The 24,480-nt window shown below is 40.7% G+C and overlaps 2 protein-coding genes across 2 annotated transcripts in view; one reads left to right on the top strand and one right to left on the bottom strand.

Annotated features, from left to right (window-relative positions):
• Positions 1 to 24,480, top strand: part of STX3 (syntaxin 3) — a 145,225-nt gene that overhangs the window by 49,468 nt on the left and 71,277 nt on the right. The window lies entirely within an intron of this gene.
• CBLIF (cobalamin binding intrinsic factor) lies at positions 9,234 to 23,990 on the bottom strand. Its single transcript, XM_067751735.1, has 9 exons — positions 23,912 to 23,990; positions 23,037 to 23,213; positions 22,180 to 22,293; positions 21,624 to 21,764; positions 19,524 to 19,705; positions 15,320 to 15,497; positions 13,764 to 13,965; positions 11,494 to 11,612; positions 9,234 to 9,438 (listed from the first exon to the last, which is right to left on the bottom strand). The coding sequence occupies exons 1-9, from the start codon at positions 23,988 to 23,990 to the stop codon at positions 9,377 to 9,379; spliced, it is 1,254 nt and encodes a 417-aa protein (XP_067607836.1). The 3' UTR covers positions 9,234 to 9,376.

Here is a 24,480-nt window from a genome sequence, read left to right as displayed (position 1 = left end):
ATCTGTGCGTGGTCTTTCTCCAAGGATTAATATCGTAAATGGCAACAAATAAAACCTGTAATCTCGCAAAGCTACTGGAAGAACTCTCCCTGTCCACAGTTTTATGTACTTCTTGATTATTTGCACACTGACTCTGTATCAAAAGAGTTAGTGAATTTTATTACAGCCAATCATTTCTGTCCCAAGAGCAGTTTTAAAAGGTTCAACGGCCCCCGCCCCCTCAGCCCGTGTCAGATTCTGGGCAGCCCTTCTGTGCTCCCCTCTCCCTTCCACCGAAAGTGGGAGATTCAGATGTACTCAGGTATTTAAAAATCTCAAGCTGAATATTGTATAAGATTGTTTGGATGGAGAATAAAGCTGCCGTACAATCACTCTTTGATTGGTCTCTAAGTCTTCTGGTGCCCTAAAATTTCTACCTCATTGCTTATTTTAAAAGAACGAAAAATTAACTCAAAATTCTACATTTAAGGAGTACCGTAATGTCTATTTTTCTTTGTAAGAGTTGTGTTAAGTACAATGGAGGATACAAATATGAAAAATCGGTGACCCTTTATGAATTTATATTTATGTAGGGATGATATGATGAGAATACAATTAGCTAACGTTGAGATATGAGAAGTTTAAATAAAGGGCTGTGAAAAATCGAAGGATGGACCTGAGGTCTTCCCTGATCACAGAAAATCATTCTTCCCTTCGATTTTTCTTCTCTTCTGATAGTTCTATGGCTGTTATTTGTAGGAGACTGAGGTTCAGGGATTAAACAATTTGCTGCACAGCTAGTATGATGCAAAGTAGGATTAAGAACCTTGATGAACTTACTTTTATTGGAATGCATTTGCTAACATCTCCCAAAAGTTGGTCTTTGGACTTTCCTGAGGCCTCTGTTAAAAATGTAAATATCTGGTCCCCACTTACTAAGAATCTCTAAAGGTGGGGTTCAGGAAGTCCTATTGTGAACTAGCCCCACGGGTGATTCTAATGCCCAGTCAAGTTTGGGAATCAGTGCTCTATGAGCACTTTGAAAATTTAAAAAGTAGAGTATAGGTACAAGGCATTGTCTCTGGACTATACAAGCCAGTACTCACTGGGATGTATATTTTTCCCACCTGTATAAAAATTAACACCTCAGTTTTTAATCATCTTATTTAAACATCCAGAGATAACAGAAACTTGTAACCCAGTCCCAGGTCCGGTTGTTGACTTAAATGGCACACACAGACACACACACACATACACATACACACCTTACTGCCATGAGAAAAATGAATGTGTCTACACATATTCCAGAGCTTTCCAGCTAAATTAGAGTCAGTCCCAACTTGGGGAGTTAATAGAGTTTTACAGGAGAGCTATTTCCAGCATTTCTCAGGGAGTAAGTCAACAGGCACGAAGTATGGATCTAGTCCTAATTGTTTGGCCAAGAAGAGGGAACAATGCCAACTACTGTTCATGCTTTTGTCTTGGCGTTTACGGACTAGATCCAAGGTATTCCTATGAATTTTTTCACCATAATAAATGATTCCCTATTGTGGCTTAGGTTATTTACAAGTCTGTTATTATAGACCATGCTGTAATAAACATCCTTATACAGACCATTTGGGTACTGTTTTGGTATTTCTTTTGAGCAAATTCCAAAGAAAAATCACTGGATCAAAGGGATGTTCATTTAAAATCATCTTACCTCATCAGCTTGCGTGAAACGGGCCTCACCAACAATGTATCAGCGTGACTTCATATACACCCCTTCTGAGGAAGGATGTGAACGTTCTTTTAGAGCTTTGCCAATATGAAAGGTGAAAAACCACATCCAGTGTTATGTTTATAACAGGGTTTTAAAGCAGAATCGCTTCTGACTTAGTTTTGCCTGAGGGCCCAAGGTATGTGGTGATCCCCGTATTCCCAAGTGAGGAGCTGGGCCTCCTAGGCTGGACTTATCAAGGAGCTGGTTGGAAGTGGCTTTGCTCTTCTTAGCTACCCACTCTCCTTCAGCCTGTAAAAAGCACTGGAAAAATCAAGAAAGGAAGTGGAAACTGGCAATGACAGTAAAGATTTCTTTGGACAGAGCTGACATACTGTGAGTTTCACTTCCCCTCTCCAATGGTTAGGGATGAGGTGACCCATCCAGCCTAGTGAGAGACACTTCAGGACCACGCAGAGAGCTTGGTATGAGGCCTCTGCAGTTTGAAGGGGGTTGGTGTTGACACGGGCTCGGGAAAGTCTACGTTTGGAGGCTGATCAAAGCAGCCTGTGACATCAGAGTAGAGAGAAGTAGGCACACTACTATTGATGGCAGGTCAAAGGTGTGAATATCCTGTTGACCAGATGCGGACCCCAGTGCAGTGTGTGGGTTTACGGTTTTCTTATATCCTGTCCAACGGGACCCCATGGAGAGACAAGGAGAAAGAAGGTGGAAGAGGTGTAATGATGGGTGTCCAGGGCCTGTGAGAAGAATTATATGCAAACAGCCAACCGTTTAGCAGAGATGAATTTGCCTGCGTCAAGGGAACTGAGATGTCCTCAGGAGTTAGGGTTAGGGTGGGGTGTGTGTGTGTGTGTGTGTGTGTGTGTGTGTGTGTGTGTGTACCCCAGACTGGGTGGCTTAAACAATAGAATTTTATTGCCTCACAGTTCTGGAGGCTTGAAGTGTGAAATCAAGGTGTCAGCAGGGTTGGTTTCTTCTGAGGGATGTGGGGAACGATCTCTGCTTGGCTGGTAGATGGCCGTCTTCTCCCTGTGTCTCTTCATACCGTTTTCCCTCTATGTTTGTCTGTCATGTGTCCAAATTCCCCCTTTTTATAAGAACGCTAGTCTTATTGGATTAGGGCCCACCTTAATTATCTCACTATAACTTGATTTCCTCAGTAAAGCTCCTTTCTCCAAATAAGGCCACATTTTGAGGTGCTGGGGGTTAGGACTTCACTTATGTTTTTTTCAGGGGAGAGGAGGATACAAGTCAACTCATAACAGGTACCATGACGGAAAGCCATCCCAAAGGGGTCAGAGGTGAGGGGTCAGGGGTAGAAAAGGTCTTAAGTGATTGGTAAATGTGCAGAAGTGAGGAAATAAGAGCCCTCTTCCCTTGCCTCCATTTTTGTTTTCACCACTTTCTATCTGGCGTTGGGCTGAGCTGGGAGCGGGGAGCAGCTTTACCTCCAAATGCAATTCAGAGTTTTGATTTTTACACAGTTTTGGACATTTTAGTTACTGAAATCAATACGTTCTCTGTGGCTAGAAGTGACAACACAACTTTTTTTTTTTTAATATCAGAGAGTAATGAAAAATGCAAAAAAAACCCCAGCCTTACAGAGTTGGTTTGGATAAATAGTAGAAGGGTAAACTAAAGTTGATTTCTGATAGCCTTCTCTGAGTTCTACTTAGTGATCTAACTTACATCTGGTTATACTTAGTTTGCTTTTTTTTTTTATTTTTTTGGCCAAACAACATGTGGGATCTTAACTCCCAGACCAGGGAGCGAACCCACAGTCCCTGCATTGGAAGCACGGAGTCTTAACCACTGGACCACCAGGGAAGTTCCTTAGTTTGCAATAACTAGCAATAAAAATTTTAAAAAATAACTAGCAGTGCTGAACTTTTTCTCATCTCTTTGGTTTCATATGTTTTTGTCTGTTTGTTTTACTGTATGTGTGATTTGCTTGCTTGTGTACTTTTCAATCATACCGTTCATTTTTTTTTCGATTCAAAACTGCTTGTTATGTATAAGTACATTAACTCCTCTTCAGTTGTATATGTTTTGATTTTTTTTTTCATTTTTAAGTATGTCCTTTAATTTTCTTTTTGAGGCATGACCATTATGATTTTTTTTTTTTTTTGGCCGTGCCGCGCAGCTCGCGGGATCTTAGTTCCCTGACCAGGGATTGAACTTGGGCCCTTGGCAGTGAAAGCGAGGAGTCTGACCGTTGGACCGCCAGGGAATTCCCCATTATGTTTTTTTTTAAGCAGTAAAATCTGACAGTAATTTTCTTAAGAGTTTTTGACTCTGAGCATATGCTTATAAGGGCCAGAGGTAGGGATCTAACATAATTCTTTTCCAAGTTGAAAATCCTCATTTAATATGTGACTTTATAATGTACTAAATTCCCACATAATTTTTTTGATTCCGTTTGACATTTTATTCCCTTCTCATGTTCTCTCTGTTCTGAAACCAGTGATACACTCTTTCAATCATTGTTACTTTATTACACATTTTTATATATGTCTTGTCAAGGTCTCCATTTTTGCACTTTACTTTGCAAAAAACATTATGGCACGTTTTGCATGTTTGATCTTCAAGATAAAATTTAAAACTTTTTGTTAAGTTCCATTTTCTCTCCCTTTCCATTTTTATTTCCTTGGCCAGAATTCTTGTTCTTCATATTTTTGTGTGTGTGTGTTCATTTCAATCTCAGAATCATTTGCACTTCTGAGCAAGACTCAAGGCTTTTGCTATTTCAAAGAACTACAGGCTCTCAGCTGGGAGGGGCTAGAGGAGTCAAGTTAGTTCTACCTCCTCATCAGCATGTTATCCTCAATCATGAACTTGCTACAAGTCATTCAGATAGCTGGTTAAAGGCAAGTACAGTTGCATATTGTTTTTATTTTATTTTTTATTAAAAATTTATTTAGTTAGTTATGTATTTAATGGTATTTCAGGAAATTGATTTATTACCATATGTTCCAGAGCTTAAAGCTGGCATTGCTGAGACAACTCTAAAGAGTGTACCTGCAAACAAAGTCAAGGACTTGGTTCCAGAAGCAGGCAACTGTGTGAAAGCTGATTGGCAAACCCAGACCCAAAGGAACAAGAATCATTTACTTGTGAAATTTAATTGTAGTCAGTTGTTTTGGAATATTTTTGGTTTTTAAAAAAATTTTTATTGGAGTATAGGTGATTTGCAATGTTGTGTTAGTTTCAGGTGTATGGTAAAGTTAACCAGTTATACATATACATGTATCCACTCTTTTTTAGATTCTTTTCCCATATAGGCCATTACAGAGTATTGAGTAGAGTTCCCTGTGCTGTACAGCAAGTCCGTATTAGTTATCTATTTTATATCTATAGTGTGTATATGTCAATCCCAATCTTCCAATTTATCCCTCCCCACCCTTACTCCCTGGTAACCATAAGTTTGTTTTCTACATCTGTGACTCTGTTTCTGTTTTGTAGATAAGTTCATTTGTACCTTTTAAAACTTGTTTTAATTGAAATGTAGTTGACATACAATATTATGTTAGTTTCAGGTGTACTACGTAATGACTTGACATTTGCATACATTATGAAATGTTCCCCACAAGATAAGTCTTGTAACCGTCTGGACCCATGAAATATTATTACGATATTATTGACCACATTCCTTATGCTATATATTCCCTTAACTTATTTATTATATAACTGAGGTTCGTACCTCTTAACCCCCTTCACCTATTTCACTGCTCCCCTTCTGGCAATCACCTGTTTGTTCTCTGTATCTGTGAATCTGTTTTCATTTTGTTTTGTTTGTTTGTTTGATCTTAGATTCCACATATAAGTGAGATCATGCGATATTTGTCTTTCTTTGTCTGACTCATTTCACTTAGCACAATACCCTCTAGATCCATCTAGATTGTCACAAATGGTAAGATTTCTATTGATAGACACTTAGGTTGCTTCCATACCTTGGCTGTTGTAAATAGTGCTACAATAAACATTGCAGTGTTTATATCTTTTTGAATTATGTTTTTTTATATCTTCATCAGGTCAATACTCAGAAGTGAAATTGCTGGATCGTGTGGCAGTTCTATTTAAATCTTTAAAGGAGGCTCCATACGGTTTTTCATAGTGGCTGCATCAATTTACAGTCCTACCAACAGTGCACGAGGGTTCTAATTTCTCCACATCCTTGCCAACACTTGTTATTTGTTGTCTTTTTGATGATAGCCATTCTGACAGGTGTGAGGTTGTATCTCATTGTGGTTTTGATTTGCTGATTAACAATATTGAGCATCTTTTCATGTACCTGTTGGTTTCTGTATGTTTTCTTTGGAAAAAAATGTCTATTCAGGTCCTCTGCCCATTTTAAAATCAGGTGTTTTTTTTTTTTTTCATGTTGAGTTGTATGAGTTCTTTGTGTATTTTGGATATTAATCTTTTATCAGATACATCATTTGCAAATATCTTCTTACACTTGGTAGGCTGCCTTTTCACTTGATTGATAGTTTCCTTTGCTGTACAAAAGCTTTCTAGTTTGATGTAGTCCCATTTTAAAAATTTTTGCTTTTGTTTCTCTTGCCTAAGGAGACATATCCAGAAAAATACTGCTAAGGTTGATGTCAAAGAGCTTACTGCCTCTGTTTCCTTCTAGGAGTTTTATGGTTTCAGGTCTTACATTTACAACTTTAATCCATTTTGAGTTTTTGTATATGGTGTGAGGAAGTAGTCTCGTTTAATTCTTTTGCACATAGCTGTTCAGTTTATTTATTAAAGGGGCTGTCTTTTCCCCATCATATATTCTTGTCTCCTTCATTGTAGCTTAATTGACCATATAAGTGTGGTTTATTTCTGGATCCTATTCTGTTCCTTTGATCTATTTTTTGTGCCAGTACCATACTGTTTAGATTACTGTAGCTTTGAAGTGTAGTTTGAAATCAGGGAGTGTGATACCTCCAACTTTGTTCTTCTTTCTCAGATTGCTTTGGCTCTTCAGGGTCTTTTGTGTTTCCATAGAAATTTTAGAATTTGTTCTAGTTCTGTGATCAGTGTCTTATAGTTTTCTGAGTACAAGTATTTTCCCTCTTTGGTTAGATTTATTCTTATTTTATCCTTTTTGATGCAATTATAAGTGGAATTGTTTTCTTAATTGTTCTGATAGTTTGTTGTTAGTATATAGAAACATGACATTTCTTTATATTAGTATCCTGCAACTTTATTGAATTCATTTATTAGCTCTAGTTATTTGGTAATGTCTTGAATTTTCTATGTGTAGTATCATGTCATCTGCAAACAGTGATAGTTTTATTTATTCCTTTCCAATTTGGATTCCTTTTATTTCTTTTTTCTTTGTCTGACTGCTGTGACTAGAACTTCCAATACTATGTTAAATAAAAGTGGCAAGAATAAGCATCCTTGTCTTGTTCCTGATCTTGGAGGAAATGCTGTCAGCTTTTCATGCTTGAGTAAGATGTTGGCCGTAGGCTTGCCTTTATCATGTAGAGGTATGTTCCCTCTATATCCACTTTGTTAATTCCATACTATTTTTAAAGAGGGGAAAAGTATTTGGTAGCAATCTTCCTTCCTCTTTCTCCTGCATCTTCACAAAAGTGGTTATGCATAACTGACCACTCCCTAAAGGAGGCTTATCCTTTACCAGCCATGACCACTAGAGGTCACAAAAGCACTTATTTTAGTCACTGAAACAACGGAATGCAGTCTGGGGCATTACAGATTACGCAAAAATGAACCCACACAGACTACATTTAATTAAGGTGCTTCCTCAAAGGGGAATTGCAACTTCTCATAGCAGACCCATTGTCAACCTCACTCCCCTGTCCCCCACCCCTGCCAATACAGATGAACACAGTTAATAACTAGGTAGGTAGTTAAAACGAGGTTTTCATACATGAAACCAGCCTGAGATTCCCCCTAGTCTTTCATGCCCCTCTTTTTCCTTCAATTTCTATCATTATAGCAAACGCTGGGTGCGGAATACACACACACACACACCTTCCTTTGGTTGCCCAATTTTTTGTTAAAGGAGGAAAAGTCATCTTTGTTTAAAATAATTTCCCCCCATTTCCATCGCTCAATTATTATGTGTTGAACGGAGAAAACTTAGAAACCAGAGAAACAAATAAACAAAAAGACATCAATCACTAATCATTCTATCCTGCAGAGGTAACCACTGTCCCACCATGGGACGGGTGATATTGCGATGCTGTGTAGTCTGATTTCTTCACTTGGCTCTGCATGAACGTCTTTTCATGTCATCAAGTATTTACCTTCAAGATGAATTTTAGTGACTTATAAGAATCCCATCGTACAGACCCACCAGGGTTTACCTATGCATTGCTCTGTTTTGGGACATACCCATTGTTTCCATGTTTTCCATATTACAAACATTATGATATGTTATGAGAGAGCACTTATTCACCGCTCCCTGAGGGTTTCTACCATTGTAGCAGTCCTGGTCTTTTTCGGGCATACAGTGACTTACCTGATAGCTGTGATGGGTGTGAGGATCTGGGCCTGTGTGGTTCATGCCTCTTTCTCCCGGGAGCCAGATCGTCACCAGAGAGCAGGTTCTTGCTCTGGGATGCCAGGAGGGGAGGCCTGTGATGGGGCCATGAAGTCTGTCCACTTCTGGGCTTCAGTTTTAGGAACTGTATTGAGGCTGCATATCTAAGTTTTTTTCTCTAATTGTCCCAGCTGACATGTAGATTCTTATATATATCTGTGTCCTCTTATGATTTCCCCCTTTCTATAAATTTCAGAATTAGGACTTTTGGGGATCAAAGTGCACATCTTATGTCTTTTGTTACAAATGTTCATATTCTTCTCTAGAAAGTTTGTTCCAGTGTTGACTCCAACAAGCAGAATTTACCAGTTGATTGTCTTAAATTTTTCTCCCAAAGATCTGTACCTTCAGTGTTTATATACATATGTAGGACAGGGTGAGATTATAGATCTATATATTATACCTAAAATGTTATATGTATTATTTATGGGACACAGTTATATGTCTACATTTAATATATAAAACATATTATATGTTAAATTAATATTAAATACACATTATGTTCATATTAATATATTAAATACATAGATAAATTATATAAAATATAATTGAAATGTGATTTACGCAGAACAAATATTGGAAATAGAAGTTTGTGATATATCGATAACATGATTTACCTAGTTCTGAACCATCTGGGAGCTTCATATGAAATAATTTTGGTCACTTTATTATGGATGAATGTGTGTACATATATATGTTTACACTAGGTGATTTGAAAAGGAGTACTTGGTATAAGAAATAAAAATAGAAGTTTTAAAGATACATCATTTCCTTTATAGAATAAAAGAGTGTGTTGGTTAATTAATCAAAACGGTCAGAATGACCTTCCAGAATATCAGCCAGACGCCCCCTTTCCCCCCTCACCCTAGGTTTAAATGATGACTGGGGGTCATTGTCTTGAGAAGCCGGACTTTTGCTTTCATGGGTCACAGATGTTGAAACTCCAGTGAAGTTTGCATCATTTATTTTACATTGTGGTTTCCATGTTTTAACCAGGAATATGGTAGCCTTGTAAATGCCGACTTTTTTGCACAGATTTGAAATGAGGTGAAAAAAAAATTCCAGCCGTCCTCTGGGGACGTTTGATAGAAGCTCAATCCTTCTCCTCCTTAGTACCGTGTGAAGTTGGCTGTGATGTGCTCGCAGTTGAAGGGTATGTAGTCAGCAACTCCTGGAAACAAGCAGAGAACAACACGAGGTGCCCACGGTGCCCATAACCACACCACTCTCCCACGGGACCAGCCCATCAAATTGGTTAGAGAGACAAAATCGCCATAGAGTTGATTAGTATGAAGGGAGCATGGAACTGAGATTCAGGGGTCCTTGTTTCCAGGCTCTCAGTTGCCATGTGGAGCACGTCTTTGGCCAAGCCCCTTAGATTGTGCCAGCCTCCTTCCCTCATATACACTATTGTACTACTAGTATTTATGCTGAAGAATTATTTTCAGGATTAGAAATAATGATTGCCAAATGCCTCATGCAGTATCTGACACATAATAAGTATGCAAGAAAGTAATTTCTATTAAAAGGGCTTATGTAAGCCAAATTTAGAGCATTCAAGGCGGGAACTCATGTTCCGTTTAGAAGATTTTGTAAGAAGTGAGGAAGGGCAATGGGTTGAGAATTCTCGTCTTTCTGGGCAGGAAGCACAGATGGTGACATAATCGATGATTCACTCTGAAGTAGCGAGGCATCAGAAAGCATGACAATTCCAGGCCCAGATCTTTTTGGATCTCAGAGGACTTGCTTTTCCCCAGAGAAGAAAAGTAACTGGCAGACATGAGAATTAGCCTGATCTGCGTTCCCAGGGCAATTCTTGAGATGAAGGTGGTAAGAGAATTAATAACGATAGTGATTAGCATTTTTGAACAGATACCATGCAAAAGGCACTGAATTTACTCATTTCAAACACATTATTTCTAATCCTCACAATAACCTAAGAAATGGTTACTGCTCTTTCCATATTATAGCTGTGGGCACTGTGCCTCAGAGAAGATTCATTATTTGCCTAGTGTAGCTAGAAAATAAGAGAAGGGGCTTCAGGAATTCCCTGGTGGTGCAGTGGTTAGGACTCAGCGCTTTTACTGCTGGGCCCAGGTTTGATCCCTGGTCAGGGAACTAAGATCCTGCAAGCTGTATGGTGTGGCAAAAAAAAAAAAAAAGAGAGACAGAGACAGAGAGAAAGGGATTCTAACCAAGGTTTATGTGACTCTAAGATCTTTCTTAAATGCTGTGCTACAATTCCACAAATTCTGACTGGCCAGATTTTTTTGTCAAATCCATGGTAGGCTCCAGGAAAAACGTCTCTCTCATTGTAATCTTGGATAATGAAGCATCTTGACAAAGAAGGGTGACAATGAACATCAGGTTAACTAGGTAACATCGTGCTTCGACAAAACCATAGACCAGTACTCTTTTTAAGCTGCAGGATGTTTTAGTATTTGCGCAAACATTTTAAAGATTGTTAAGGTTTTGCTGAAGTCTGAGTTTTATTCTTCCCACTTTCCCCACACAAACATTCTTCTTTCTGGTGATTTTTAACAACACTACAACAAAAGAAGGCGAAGAATGGATTTTGAGTGAAGCTGTGGCCTTGATTATCTGCTCTATCACATACTACATGGATGCTTTGGGCAAGTCCCTTTTTTGTTTGCGAGACTTAGTTTTTTTTTGTTGTAAAAAGAGTCACTAATGCCTACAGAGCTGATGTATGAAATAAGATAACATTACTACATTAATAGATGTTATCTTATCCCTCTCATTTATTTCCCACTGGCTATGAATTCACTGTTCTTTTGCTTTACACATACGTGTTTAATTTTTTAACCCCAAATTGGCCATCTTCTTAGATCACACACTTAAAAAAAAAAAATCTTTCTCACATCTGCTTTTTCCTTCTTTAGCTCTTACTACTTTAGGTCAATCCACTTTTCTTGTTCACTGGATATTTTCCCACTGGCTCGGGGTGGAGTTAGGATTCTTGATTTTTCAAAAGCTTTTTTAGAGAGCTACCCATCTGTTCTATCTATCCATCTATCTATCTATCAACACTGTATATATATTCATAATATATCTGCATATGTACATACGTATGTAACAGCTATATGTACAATTATTGTATATACATAGAATCTCACAATTATTTATCGATTAAATTAAATATGGAAATGAAAGAATTAGCCTTCAAACGATGGAGAAAATGCCCACATTCCTTTTCTTCTCTCACCTTCATTTAAAGGTGTTTTGCCGCTCAGGAACTGCCAATACGTCTTGTGATTAACATTTTCAGCGATATTGTTAATAGAAGAGACCACAAGTCCCCAGGATGTCATTGTGGTTTCAAATCTGTAAGAATAAAATCATATACGATTAATACCTCACTTTAAGTCAGGCAATAAGAAGTTAAGATGAAGGGACAGAAACCTTCTAAATGCTTTAAAGATCAGAAAAAATCATGTTTCAAAGAGAAAACGCAAATGACTAATGAACATAAAATTACTTCACTTGGAATTAAATAAAAATAAAATGAACAGATTTTTTAAAAACCTATCATTAAGCAGATTTTTTAAATGTAAATGTCCAACAATGGGCAAAAAAATTGGGTGAGAGATGGAATGAATATCCAAGATTGACTCTTTTGCAGTTAAGAAAATCATATTTTTCAGTGAAATGGGAAAATGCTTATGCAATAATATTAAGTGAAAATGTGGGATACACATTGTATCAGAAATATCTATCTATCTCGTTAATTATGGATCACAACTGTTTGTAATATGCATGGAGAAAATACCTATAAAATTATAAAAAATATCAACAGTGATTATATTATAGATAGACTATAGATGTTTTGTTTTCTTCTTTATGCTTCCCCCCCCCTCAAAATTTCTCCTATGTGTATTTATTACGTTTATAGTTAGGAAAAGTTAAATCAGGTAAAATTAAAGCTGAGCTTAGAGAAGAAGTAAAGTACATTCAGCAGGTTGTTGGAAAATTAAGTATTCTCGAAATGCGATCTTTATCTTGACCTGTTCTACAGAAGTTAGGGAAGTGATGGAGCTGGTCTGTGGGCAGCAGACACACGTGTACTTATCCTAACCCTGGAGAATAGATCCCACATCACTCGTCTATTCCTTGGCCTTTGTCAGTCTTTCTCCTGGACAGCTCTCTGCAGAATTTGGATTGGGCCATCTTCCCTTTGAAAGTATCTCCTCTTTTCCTTTCCATGACCTGGCATCTTCCCCCTCCTCCTCCTATAGCTTAGGCTTCTCCATATTTCTCTACTGTTCCCTCGTTTTGCAAACCATAAACATTCCCCAAAGTTTAATGTTCTCCTTTGTGATTTATTTCTATATTTTTCCCTTTCCCAACTGGGTAGTAGAAAGAACATAAGAGTCAGTCAAATCTGGGTTCAGATCTCAATTCCTATAGTTTGCATGTTATGTGATCTTCAGAATATTACTTAACCGTTTTGGGCCTACGTGGTTCTGTCTGTAAAATGGGAATAATTATATCTGTCTCATGGTTTATTGGAAGCATTGTATCTGCCACCTACTACACCATCCCTAACTTCAGTCGTCAACTCTATCAGATGACTACCCAATCTCTTTTGCTTGTCCTGACCTCTTTTTCTAGGACTTCCTTTATACCTCCAAAAGCTTCCTAATGTTTCTGTTTTGAATGCCAACAATTAATCATCTAAAGGAATTAGGTTTTTCTCTGAAGGACATTCTTTCTTCCTGACACTCCTACCAATAGTTTTGAAGCGTCTTGCTCTTGACCCCCACATGCAGTCACTCTTGAGCCCTGGGGCATCTTCCTTGGTATGAGTACATGTCTCCTAGATGAAGTCCCCATCAGTTTACAGCTTCATTTCTGTAGTCACGCCGTAGCTTTCCTCCTTGTCACTCATTCCCCAAACCAATGAACATTTTACAACATGACTTTTCTTACTCAAAAACTTTCAATGCTTCTCTGCAACATGAAGTCCGAATTCCTTAGCCTGGTATTTCAGGCTTTCTACGATATCACCCAATGTATCCTTCCAGACATCATTCATTTAATTCAGTCCTGTATTCTCTTGTCTCGTCAAGCTGGTCTACTCATTGACCCTAAATTCCTTGCTCAGTCCTGTCTTGAATGCTTTGTCCTCACCATGCCCCTCTTCCCAGAATACCATCCTTCCCTATCTTCCTGTATGGTACCTATTCTTTGAATGTGGTCCAAAGCCACCAGCCTTCCTTGACTCTTCTAATCCACACTGTGCTCTCTCTCCTTTGAATTCCTGTTTTAAAAACTCCATCTTATATTGACTTGAATGATTTAATTTTTATGAGAGCCTTGCCTAGTTACTAGATTGCAGGCTCCTCAGGGGGCTATTAAATAAAGATCTGTTACATGATCAGAAGGGAAAAAAGCAAGAAAATGAAGGAAGAAGAGAGAGAATGGGAATTCAGGTTGGGCTTGGGAGGAATGGTGAATGTCACTTGTAACACTCACTTGAATGTGGGGTTTTTGCGCTGTGCTTCCTCTAGGACAACAAGTAGCACTGATCCTCCTTTTACACTAACATTGATGGTCTCATTGAAGAGAAGCTCCACACTCCTCAGCTGGTTATTTATGGTGTATTTGACGGTGATATTGGATGCTGAGGTGGGAACACGGCTAGGATGGCTGGGCAGAGTTGGTTGCACCTCATGACCTGGGAAGAGCAAAGAGGCCAAATTTGTTAAAGATTGTGGGGTTTGTAGTATAGGTACAAAATCTCTTATTGGCAGCTTACCCAGAACACACTTTAAGAGATGACAGTGGTTTTGTGTCCTTGTGGACTGTTCTGAAGAACTGGTGTGACCTATGAAACTCTCATTTCCATCCTAGAGAATTGATCGCAGCTGAAGAACTGACAGCTTAATAACGAACGTTTATTTTGTTAAAAGGATTTGTCAGCTGAAGGGAGGGTTGTGAGCCCTAAGTCATGTATTTTACATGGTGCTCACTGTTCTCTTGGGGTTTTTTGTTAGCCCGAAGAATCTGGAAGCAAAGGTAGTAAGTTTCAGGCCATTTAACAAAATACCTGGGCACCTAGTGCAGAATCCTAGGAAGGACTCCATGGCCACCTTGTTCAAGTTGGGAAATCTTTGGGAAGCAGCCTAAGGAGTTAGTGAATGTGGCTATGTTTGGTATGATTGTGGTCAGGTTGCTTAATTGTGGTCTCTATAGATTCTGTACTGAGATAGACAAGGAGCTTACTTATCTCAGGAAGTCCATGCAACATAAGATGAATCATACTTTATGTTAGTATTTGATTAGAAAGAAGAGTTGGAGGAATCTATACCAAAGACTCTGGGGTGATAAATTTTTTTGCAGGACTCTACTTTCTAGATGTATATTTCTGCCATGTTTGAATTTTAAGTATCTCTGTATTATATTTGTAAATGGATAAAATAAAGATATTTCAAATAAAAAGGTAACGTGCCAGATTTCCACCCCATCCCTTTGGTGTGCTGTGAGCACATTTTTATATCTCCAAGTCTTGGCTGAAATGTCAACTCTGTTCTTCTCCTAAGGTTCCCAAACTCAATGATTGGTCATACTTTCTTTGCTTTTGCACTGTATATGGCTTCTATTTCTGTTTAATACTTATTTCATTCTTCCAAATATTGTAGTTTTTGTCTACATACCATCTCCTGACTTTGTAAAGAGCAGATATGATAAGATATTGCCTAGTGTTTGGTGCATTTGTCAAATGAATGAATGACATCATATGGTATTTGACTGTTAGGACCATGGATCTTCTCTCTCCACAAGCATCCAACAAAATGATTTACCTATAGTAGGTTCTCAGTAAATGTGTGTCGAATGGAGTGGATGTGGGAGCGAATTCTGAGGGCAGGACAGCATGGCTGTGTGCTAACACACAACTCTTGGGAACTGGCCCTGCCTACACGGCAGTCATGTATATAACAAGACCTTATGCCACTTAAAATTGGTCCACGTATCATTCCTGGCATAAGTTGCCACTTTATAGGGAGAGACAGATGTTAAAGAGTTCTTACCAGGGCTGCAAGACACGTGGGGCACATCTAGGTATGTCTTGCCTTTTAGGGAAGGGAGGATTTGGGCAATGGACATGGGGTTGTGGAATTTCCCCTCCTTCATCTCATCCAGTACAGAATCCATGGTCTGCTGGCAGTTCCACTCCTTCTTAGGTGGTTCAGGTGTCACGGAGAGAGCCTGGGGCCGGGGTGGGGGTGGGAGGGTGGGTAGAGAGAGAGAGACAGATTAGGTATAGCTGAGAGTTGGCCTTTATTAACCTTATAAGGGACAGACTTGATCACTAATCTTTGTGATCAACCAGAGTCCAAAACCGAAGCTGCACGAGGTTCAGGACGACATCTGTCTTATTCACGGCTGTGTCCCCACTGCTTAGTTCAGTGTCTGTCACGTAGCAGTCACACAATAAATATCTGAGCTACACTCAGTTTCAGGGAGTGCTATTAGGGCTGCAGTATTTACTAACAGTTCTTGCATGTAGGAGGAGGATGAGAGCTGGCAAGGCAAGCTCCTGGGGAAGCTTTATTGTAGGACAGCCTGGCCATCTAACGGTAGTAGACTTCTCTTGTTTCTTGTTGTTCTACACACCCTTTGGTGGACTCTTCCCCCATTCTTTGATCATGTCAGTACTGTCAGCTAGAGGCTCCACGATCCTGGCCACAAGGGTGGACTCATGGGCTGGGCTAATCGTAGAGTACTATCCTCTTGGTGACAGTGATTGATGGACACATGCACGAATCAGAGTCCTTCCATGATACACAGACATTGGGAGAGAGAAACATTTCTTCCCCCTTGCTGGGGTTAGTAATCATGGAGGTTTTCTCAGCCACTCTGAAGAAGCCATACAGCAGGAGAGAATGAGAAAAACCATGGCTGAGAGATGATGAAAGAGTGATCCCTGATGTGATTTGAGCCCTTTATTCTGATTAATCCTGAAAGCACCTAATCGAGCCCTGGATCCCCCAGTTTCTGTGAAATAGTAAATGTCCATTTTTTTTTCTTAAGCAAAAATTATTTGGGTTTCTGTTATTTGCAAAATGAGTCTTGATGAATACACCAAGCAAGTCACTCTACTTTGCTGAGTTTTCTGTCTCACGGGTAAAATAGAAATCATAGCTCCTGCCTACCTTTGGGGCAGTCATTGGAGGTTCAGATGGGATGCTATGCAAAAGCATTTTGTAACGTTGTGTTGCGGAAGCTGTCCTTAGCACCTCCGTGCCTTTACAGTTGTGCTGACTCATCCACCACAGCATGTTAATGGTCTGGGGTTGCTGATGACCCATTCACTTGAAGCTTTGAATGGGAAATGGGTGAAGGGAGGGGAACCAGAAATGGCTGTGAGCTAGAGGCAGTACTGTGAGCAACTAGGCGGTTTTGACAGGCTCTGTTAACCTCCATAACCATGACAATGGCTCTTCCCAGAGGCCCCTTTACAGGACAGTTTGGTGAAAGGGCATCAGTCAGGCTTTCCCAGCAATGGTATCTGTATCTTGTCCACTTGCCATATTCATATCCCAAATCTCACTAAGTGAGATGTATCCCCTTGGGATAAAACATCACAACACCAACTCTTTAGAAAGGAGTAATGCATTAGCCAGTTAGAAGTCAGTAATAACTTCGCATGAAGAAGTTTTATGTCCCCAAGTTAGGTTCTTGTCAGAGGAACCTTGCAAGTGTTGGAATATTTATGGAAGAAAGAGGAGGAAATGCCTCTGGGAAACAATGTGGGTGGCCTAGGTCACTTGAAGGGCACTGACAGCTGGCAGAGGGTGAGTGAAGGCTGCAAAGGAAGCTAAATATCACGTCTCTTCCACTGGGAGAGATCACAAATAATTATTAAATGCCACATTGTGCCTGTGACTTTTTTTATACCTTTGCTATCATGGGGAAAATGAAATTCCAGGAAATTCAATATTTGCCCAAGATGGTGGCCAATCTGGAATGCAAACCCAAGTTGTTACAGCCTTAGAAACCCTTTGTTTTTGACACCAGAACATTTGAGATTAGAAAAAGTTTATATAGTAGGTATCTGGTGATTTCAGACCTCGGGCTGCCTGGGTAAACTCTGGCATAAGGCGGGTAGGGAGAGGTTATGTATCCTAACTGACCAGTAATCCACGTGGCCTTTGCTATCTGCATATGGGTGAGGTCCTGCCTTTTTCCAAGGAAAAACTAATTCCCAGGTACAGCTTTTCACGGTGTACTCTGCAGGTGCTAAAATCCCAGATAGAATGCACAAACCAAATTAGCAAAAGCAAACACTTCTCCGTCTGGCTCTAAGGTGAGCAAGGTTATTTTAAGTGAGTCACGAATAAAACTTGCCTAGATTTCTTCAAGACTTCCTTGTTCCCCCACAAAGCTTTCTAGACCTGAGGCCTGGGAAAGCTTTTGTATGATTCAGCCATAAAAACAAACAGTGTTTTGCTCTCTGACAAAATTTTATTGGCCACGACATGACGTAGAAACTGACTTTATTTTCGTTAGTTGGTCCTATAGCGCATTGGAGTGGGGACTTCGTATTTACTCTTATGTTTAACGTGAACTAATTTCTAGTCTATTTATGCCCTTCGCTCATTTTTTAATCTTAATTTTAAAAAATATTTTAAAAATTGAGATGTAATTGACATATAACATTATCTTTGTTTCAGGTGTAGTAACAAATGATTTGGTATTTGTATATATTGTCAAATGATCACAGTAAGTCTAGTTAACATTCATCACCACACATAGTTTCACATTTTTTATATTGTGATGAGAACTTTTAAGATTTACTCTCTTAGTAACTTTCAAATATATAACACAGTATCATTAACAATAGTCACCACGCTGTACATTACGTCACTAATTTTTAATGTATAGAATATCAGACCAGTCTCCAACCCCCTGCACTAGTTCAGAGCTAAATTAGGTGTAGGGTGGGCATTGTAACTCCATGGTTCTGCTTCTTTATTTTTTATTGATGTATAGTTGATTTACAATATTATTTTAGTTTCAGGCATATGGTATAGTGATTCAGTATTTTTGCAGATTATACTCCATTATAGATTATTACAAGATAATGGCTATAATTCTCTGTGCTATACAGTATATCCTTGTTGCTTATCTATTTTATACCTAGTAGTTTGTACCTGTTAGTCCCATACCCCTAATTTGTCCCTCCCGCCTTCCCTCTCCTCTTCAGTAACCACAAGTTTGTATATAGGTGATATCATGCAGCATTTATCTTTCTTTGCTTGATTTAATTCACTAAGCATGATATTACGATTCTCTGTTTATGGGATTTCCAAGTTGGGAAGGTCATGATGTAGTTTTTCTCTTAATCCCATGGGGCATTTTGGGACTCTCGAGCATAAATTTCTTAGTTTGGACTACAGGATTTGGCCACAGGTGACCCTTTAATTTTTGATTCTAGTTGGTTCTCTCTCCCCATTATTATTGGTGTGTTTTCCAGGGGAAGATGTTGCCCTAATCAACGGAAGGGGAGGGGTGTGTGTGTGTGTGTGTGTGTGTGTGTGTGTGTGTGGTTGTATTTGGAGCTATATCAAGCAGCATCTTATAGAATCCAAGCCTGAGACTCTATAGTAGGGAAGCATAGGACTGAGCATAGATTTGATGACCAGACACATCTGGCGCTGACATATATTAGGGATCTTTGTGAGGTTGAACTGAGACTGAGATAGTAAAAGACCTTGACAAAGATTAGATGTCCAGGCAGTTTTAGATTATTTTCATTAATCATTTTGAATACAATCCTACATTTTCTTGGATCAAGGTAAAGATCTGATAGAAGAACACTTGATTGGCAGCATGGAATCAGAAGATTCAATATTTTTTGAGGACCTCCTTGAATATCGTTATTTTCTAATACACCAAACTTTCAATTGTCTATAATTATTATGAACAAACTGATCATTATTCATAATAAACCAATAATTTCTTGGATTTATTTATTTCTTTTTTTTTTCCCATGGAAGGGAAAAGAGTTCATGCATATTTGATTTTATACTTTACCTGTGAGGTAGGGATGAATTAACACGTACCTGTATTTCACCAGTAGAGAAACTGAGGCACAGGTGCCGTAAGGAATCTACCTCTAGTCACAGTAGCTGGTCCTCCACAGAGATACTACCAGAAGCCTGGTCTCTTGGTCCTACAATCCAGGCTTAGGGACATGGACCCAGCGAAGGGCATCAGTGACGCATTTACCTGCATGGCAAGGCCAGTGCTGTAGATGTTTCCGATGATGCCGTTGTCTAGGATGCTCATGCTGATATTCTCCACAGTGTTCTTTAGTACCTGGCTGAACAGGGCTCTGTAACCTTCCTCTGAACCTATGGGGATCTTGTTGTACATACAGGTCAGAGCCAAGGTCACCACTGCTCCTGTGTCTGAGAATCACAGCACGGGATAAGACAACCACCACCACCACAATATGAACAGCTGACCAGTTGTGTGCTTATTGTGTTCAGGTTCATCATCTCCTTTACCCTTCAGGACAATCTGTGAAATAGGACCTATAATTATCCCCATTTAGGGGACAAGGAAATGGAGGCTCAGAGAGGTTAGGTAACTGCCCAAGGCCACACACCTGAATGCAGATGTGTATGACTCCACAGCTCATGCTTTGAATGAAAGTCGACTAGCAACATTTTCACTCCCACTTCTCTTGTCCCAATGTTTATCTTTCAAGATGTCAGCAGTTGGTGAAGGTCCAGCCATCACCACCTCTCACGGAAGTCCTCTCTGTCAATCCAGAAAAGAGACTACACTACAACAAGTGTAGTCTCTTTTCTGGATTCCTTTAGCATTTGTTGTTTGTACCTGTTTTGCAATCTCAGCACTGTCTGCTGTTAACTGTGCCCTGTGAGTTCTCAGATGGGGGGAGGGCGGGGGTTTTCATCTCCCACAGTACCCAGCACAAGGGCTTTTTTCATTATTTCATTCTTACTATGTGTGAACTGAATGGGCAAAAACTCTGGCATGACGAGACCAGAAGAAATCAAAGACTTGCCAGATGGCATTTTTTTCATCGATCTTTCCCTCCCCACCCTAATCTCCACCCAAAATTTCATCACCTCATTAAGGATGAAAATGTTGGCAAAGAAGCCCCAATTTCCTGAACTGGCAGAGAGGCCCCAGCAATGCATGAGGTCCCAGATGGGAAACAGAGGCCAGTGTGTGTTTGACCCATGGGGAGGGTACTTGAGTAAATACCTACCTGTGTGCTGGTCTGCTAAAGCCTGAAAAGAGAGAGGTTGCTGATGCGGCACGTATAAGGGGTGAAACCCTGAGATAATCCTGTTGCTTAGATAGTGGTAGAGGAGAAAAGATGACCACCAATGAGGGACATAACAGTGCCCCCCACAGAGGGCATCATACAGAGAAGGGATCGTTATGTGCAGAAGAAGGACATGGTGTGGTAGAGGATAGAGCTTCCATTCACAAGCAGCCACGTGCTTGCAGGATGAAGGAATAAGATGGTTCCAGTGCATCCTTGAAGGGGAGCATTATGGGTTTAGTGTTCAGAGGGTAGCTGTTTAGTTAAAGAGAATATCTGGGGACTTCCCTGGTGGGGCAGTGGTTAAGAATCCGCCTGCCAACGCAGGGGACACGGGTTCGAGCCCTGGTCCGGAAAGATCCCACATGCCGCGGAGCAACGAAGCCCGTGCGCCACAACTACTGAGCCTGCACTCTAGAGCCCGTGAGCCACAACTACCGAGCCTGCACTCTAGAGCCCGCGAGCCACAACTACTGAAGCCCGCGTGCTGCAACTACCGAAGCCCACGCACCTAGAGCCCATGCTCCAGCCCCGCTCGCTGCAACTAGAGAAAGCCCACGAACAGCAACAGAGACCCAACACAGCCAAAAAAAAGAAAAGAATATTTGGATGTAGTAAGGAGGAGCATCGAGAAGAATAGAGTGTGGAAGCATCAGCAGCGACTAAAGAGGAGGTTCAGGGCGGGACTGAGTCCGACACTGATTTGATAATTTAATCACTCGTCTGGGAGCAACTCCTGCCTTGGATGACGTATTTATTGTCCTCAGTGGAGATCCTGATTTGTCTGTAACTGTCAGACGTGGCAAGTATTGTCCTGGTTTCTGTTTTATTTTCTCTCTTTCATTTATACCTTAATTCACATGTCCAACAAATATTTGCCCAGTATCTCTCATCTCCAGGCATTTTCACGGTCCTCAGCTCCTCTTCCATGGAAAGCTCCCCGCCTCCCACTTTCCCTCCAGCTCTACCCTTCAGTGACCTTGATGTTCCCAGCTCGGGGCACTGTGTGAAAGTGGTAACCGACTCACCCACGTCGAAGGGAGAGGAATTGGCCAGCAGGCTCTTGGCAAAGCGGGCTGCTACGGGTAAGGTCGTCGCCGGGTGTTTCTGGCACAGCGCCAAGATCGCCAGGCTGGGCCCATAGAAGGATGAAGCAGGGATATTGAGGCCTTGGAAAGGGATAGAGGGCCTTCATAAGACTCACGTTCACTGTAAAGAAGATATTTGTGAAAAAGGAAAAGCTAAACCTTTTAAAGATACATTGCCAGAAAACCTGTCCAAAAGGAAAGATACCATATGGCAAGAGATAACTTCCGTGTGTCTCAGAATAAGACTGTCATCTGGCGTGAGAACAGAATAAGAGGGATGCTGCTGTCCTCAATGATGGCATAGAACTGTTTGCCTGGGATAGTGGTCTTTTCTAGTTCATTGGATTGGAAGTGGAGATCTCACTTGTGGGATCATCAGAGGTACTTTGTGTCTCTTGCCTAAACTTCCACTCTCCCTTCCTTTTTCTTTATAGATTTAAAATTCTCAGGAAAAGCCATTTGCCTCACTTCCCCCTCCCTTCTGATGAGGTCTTACTGGAAGGTTCCCAGTTCTCCATTTGTCTCTGTAGAATCGATACTTTTTTCCCAGGGTCGTGGCAGGAGGAGGTGAGGGCCATAATGGTGAGGGCAAGCTGACCAACGGTAAGGTCTGTGGAAGAGAGAACAATATAGTTAAACAAAGGCGTTCTCAGGGGAGAGCACCAGGGGCCAGGCTGAGCTCTCTGCTTCTTTCCAGATCATTTCGATTTTTTAAATAATGTGATTAGTTTTTTGATCTTTCTCAAGGAAAGAAGTATGGAAAAACATTGAAGAAGTATGGACAAACATTAAATAGGCCATTAATCTAGTGGCCTCTATGTGACTTGACAACCCCATCAGGAATTCCTGGTATCTGTTTAGAAAAGCAGCAAGAATACCCATACAAATTCATATATTAAAAAAATGTATAGTTACAAGATAATTTTAACTTTACTCAAGTTTATCTAATTTGAACCTGAAGGCAACTCCTGTGAGGTAGGCAGAACAGAGATTTTATTATTATTGTTATTGTTGTTATTGCTATTAGTGTTACTGTTATTAGAATTATTTGCATTTCGCAAATGACGACCGAGTGGTTGATGGGGATCTGTGACTAGTTCAAGGTCACAGAATTAGTAAGTGGCAGAGCCAGACCTGGAAATCCGCTCTTTTACATTTAATCTAGAGCTCTTTCTGCTTTGCTGCCCTCCTGTGTGAATGCCCTGACTTCACACATGAGTCCTTCCAGGGATGCAGGGAAAGGTGTTCGGGTGATTCAGGTACCATCACAGGTAGCACTGGGGTGGGGGCACATGGAGGTGGGCCCTGGGGATGGAGATTCAGGGAGCGGGCAGAGGGGCCCTGGCTTCTCACCAGCTGTGTCACTGTCCATGAGCTTGAAAGTCAGGTTCTTCTGGGCCTCCAAGTTGTAGGCTCCGGCCAGGTTCATGGCAATAAGGATGCTGGGGTTTGGGAAGGCAGAGTTGACCACGGAGCTCTCCATGAGCACTTGGATGCCATTAACCAAGGGCTGCTCTGCTAAGGGAACAGCTGCAGGGGACAAAGCCGTTTACCAAACCCCTCATCCTCATTCCCTCTTCTCAGAAACATGTTTCCTGTGTCTCTTAGGAGAAGACAGGATTAGCCTTGGTATCCTCAGGGATGCTCCCTTTGGGGTGATTATTAAAGAGCCATGGAGAGAACACTGGGCTTTTTCTTTGGAGGCCAATTAGTCCCTACATCTTCCCAAATAGCCTTTATCTTTAAGAAAGTGATTTTTCACTTAGTAACGTCGAGCACTATGGCTCACAGACATTTCATGCTATTTCTAGCATGTTCCTAGAAGTCACTGATTTCCTTGCATCCATTTTTTTTCTCCCTCTTACATGACAAATATGAAAGATTTGGGATATGACCTATCCTCAGCAGGTACCCAACGTTCTCACTAATAGTGGTACCTGGTCAGAACAGCCACTGAAGACCTTTCTCTGTATCATCAACCATCATTCCTGCAATGATATTTCAATTTCTCTTAAAGTAAAATGCATAGACTTGCCTCTCAAAGAACTTATGCTGTTAAGTCAGGAAAGATGAACCACACACACTCACACCCTGACTCACCCGCTTTGGAACTCCTAGAGTGATCACTGTTTCCAGGCACTGTCTCATGAGCAGACTTCAGTGTCTGAGGTTTCTGCCTATCCCCAGGGTAACTGCTTCCCTGACCTTGGAAAAAATGCTCTACTCACAGCATGAGCTTCGGGTCTGGGTGCTGGTCCCAGTCATAGCCCAGAGAAGGGTCAGGAGTTGGAGGGTGACCCGGGTCATCCCACTGTCTCCTGTCCACGTCTCCCGTTCACAAGTCCCAGTGTTTGCAAGTAGAGTATTTCTCTACTCTTTCTTATATATGCTTCTCTTTGTAAAACAGTCTGCTCTCCTCCCCCACCCTCCAGGCGCTCGTAACCACTTATGCTCACTGCACTCTCCGAGATAAAACTATCCACTTGCTTATCTAAGTTTACCTACTATAGAGCCTCCAAGGTGCCTGAAGGTCACATGTAGGCCGCACAGTCATAGGAGACACTCAGGGCTTACATGTGGTGAAGGCAGCGATGACCAAGTGTCCTTTACTAAAATCCTGGCAGGCTGGCTAACGTGCGAATGTAACAGAGACCTTCTCCTAAGCCTTTGCGCACCCAGACCGCCTCTCGGCAACCACTTCATTGGGGTTTGGGGGATCCCTAAGGCAGCACCTCACAGTCTGAGGCACTTGCTTTACAATAAGCCCTCTTGGCTCTCAGGCGAGCATCAGCCAGGT

The sequence above is a fragment of the Pseudorca crassidens genome, chromosome 9 (assembly GCF_039906515.1).
Source record: "Pseudorca crassidens isolate mPseCra1 chromosome 9, mPseCra1.hap1, whole genome shotgun sequence".
Classification (NCBI taxonomy): domain Eukaryota; kingdom Metazoa; phylum Chordata; class Mammalia; order Artiodactyla; family Delphinidae; genus Pseudorca; species Pseudorca crassidens.
Note: the sequence above shows the minus strand (reverse complement) of the source record. Positions and strands in the feature narration are given on the sequence as shown.

Coding starts and splice junctions, on each gene's coding strand:
- CBLIF (XM_067751735.1), bottom strand. CDS start 23,990: ATGACCCGGGTCACCCTCCAACTCCTGACCCTTCTCTGGGCTATGACT. Junction 13,966..15,319: donor CCACGTGTCTTGCAGCCCTG/GTAAGAACTCTT, acceptor TGCTCTTCCCAG/GTCATGAGGTGCAACCAACT. Junction 9,439..11,493: donor CAAAACACCTTTAAATGAAG/GTGAGAGAAGAA, acceptor GCTTGTTTCCAG/GAGTTGCTGACTACATACCC.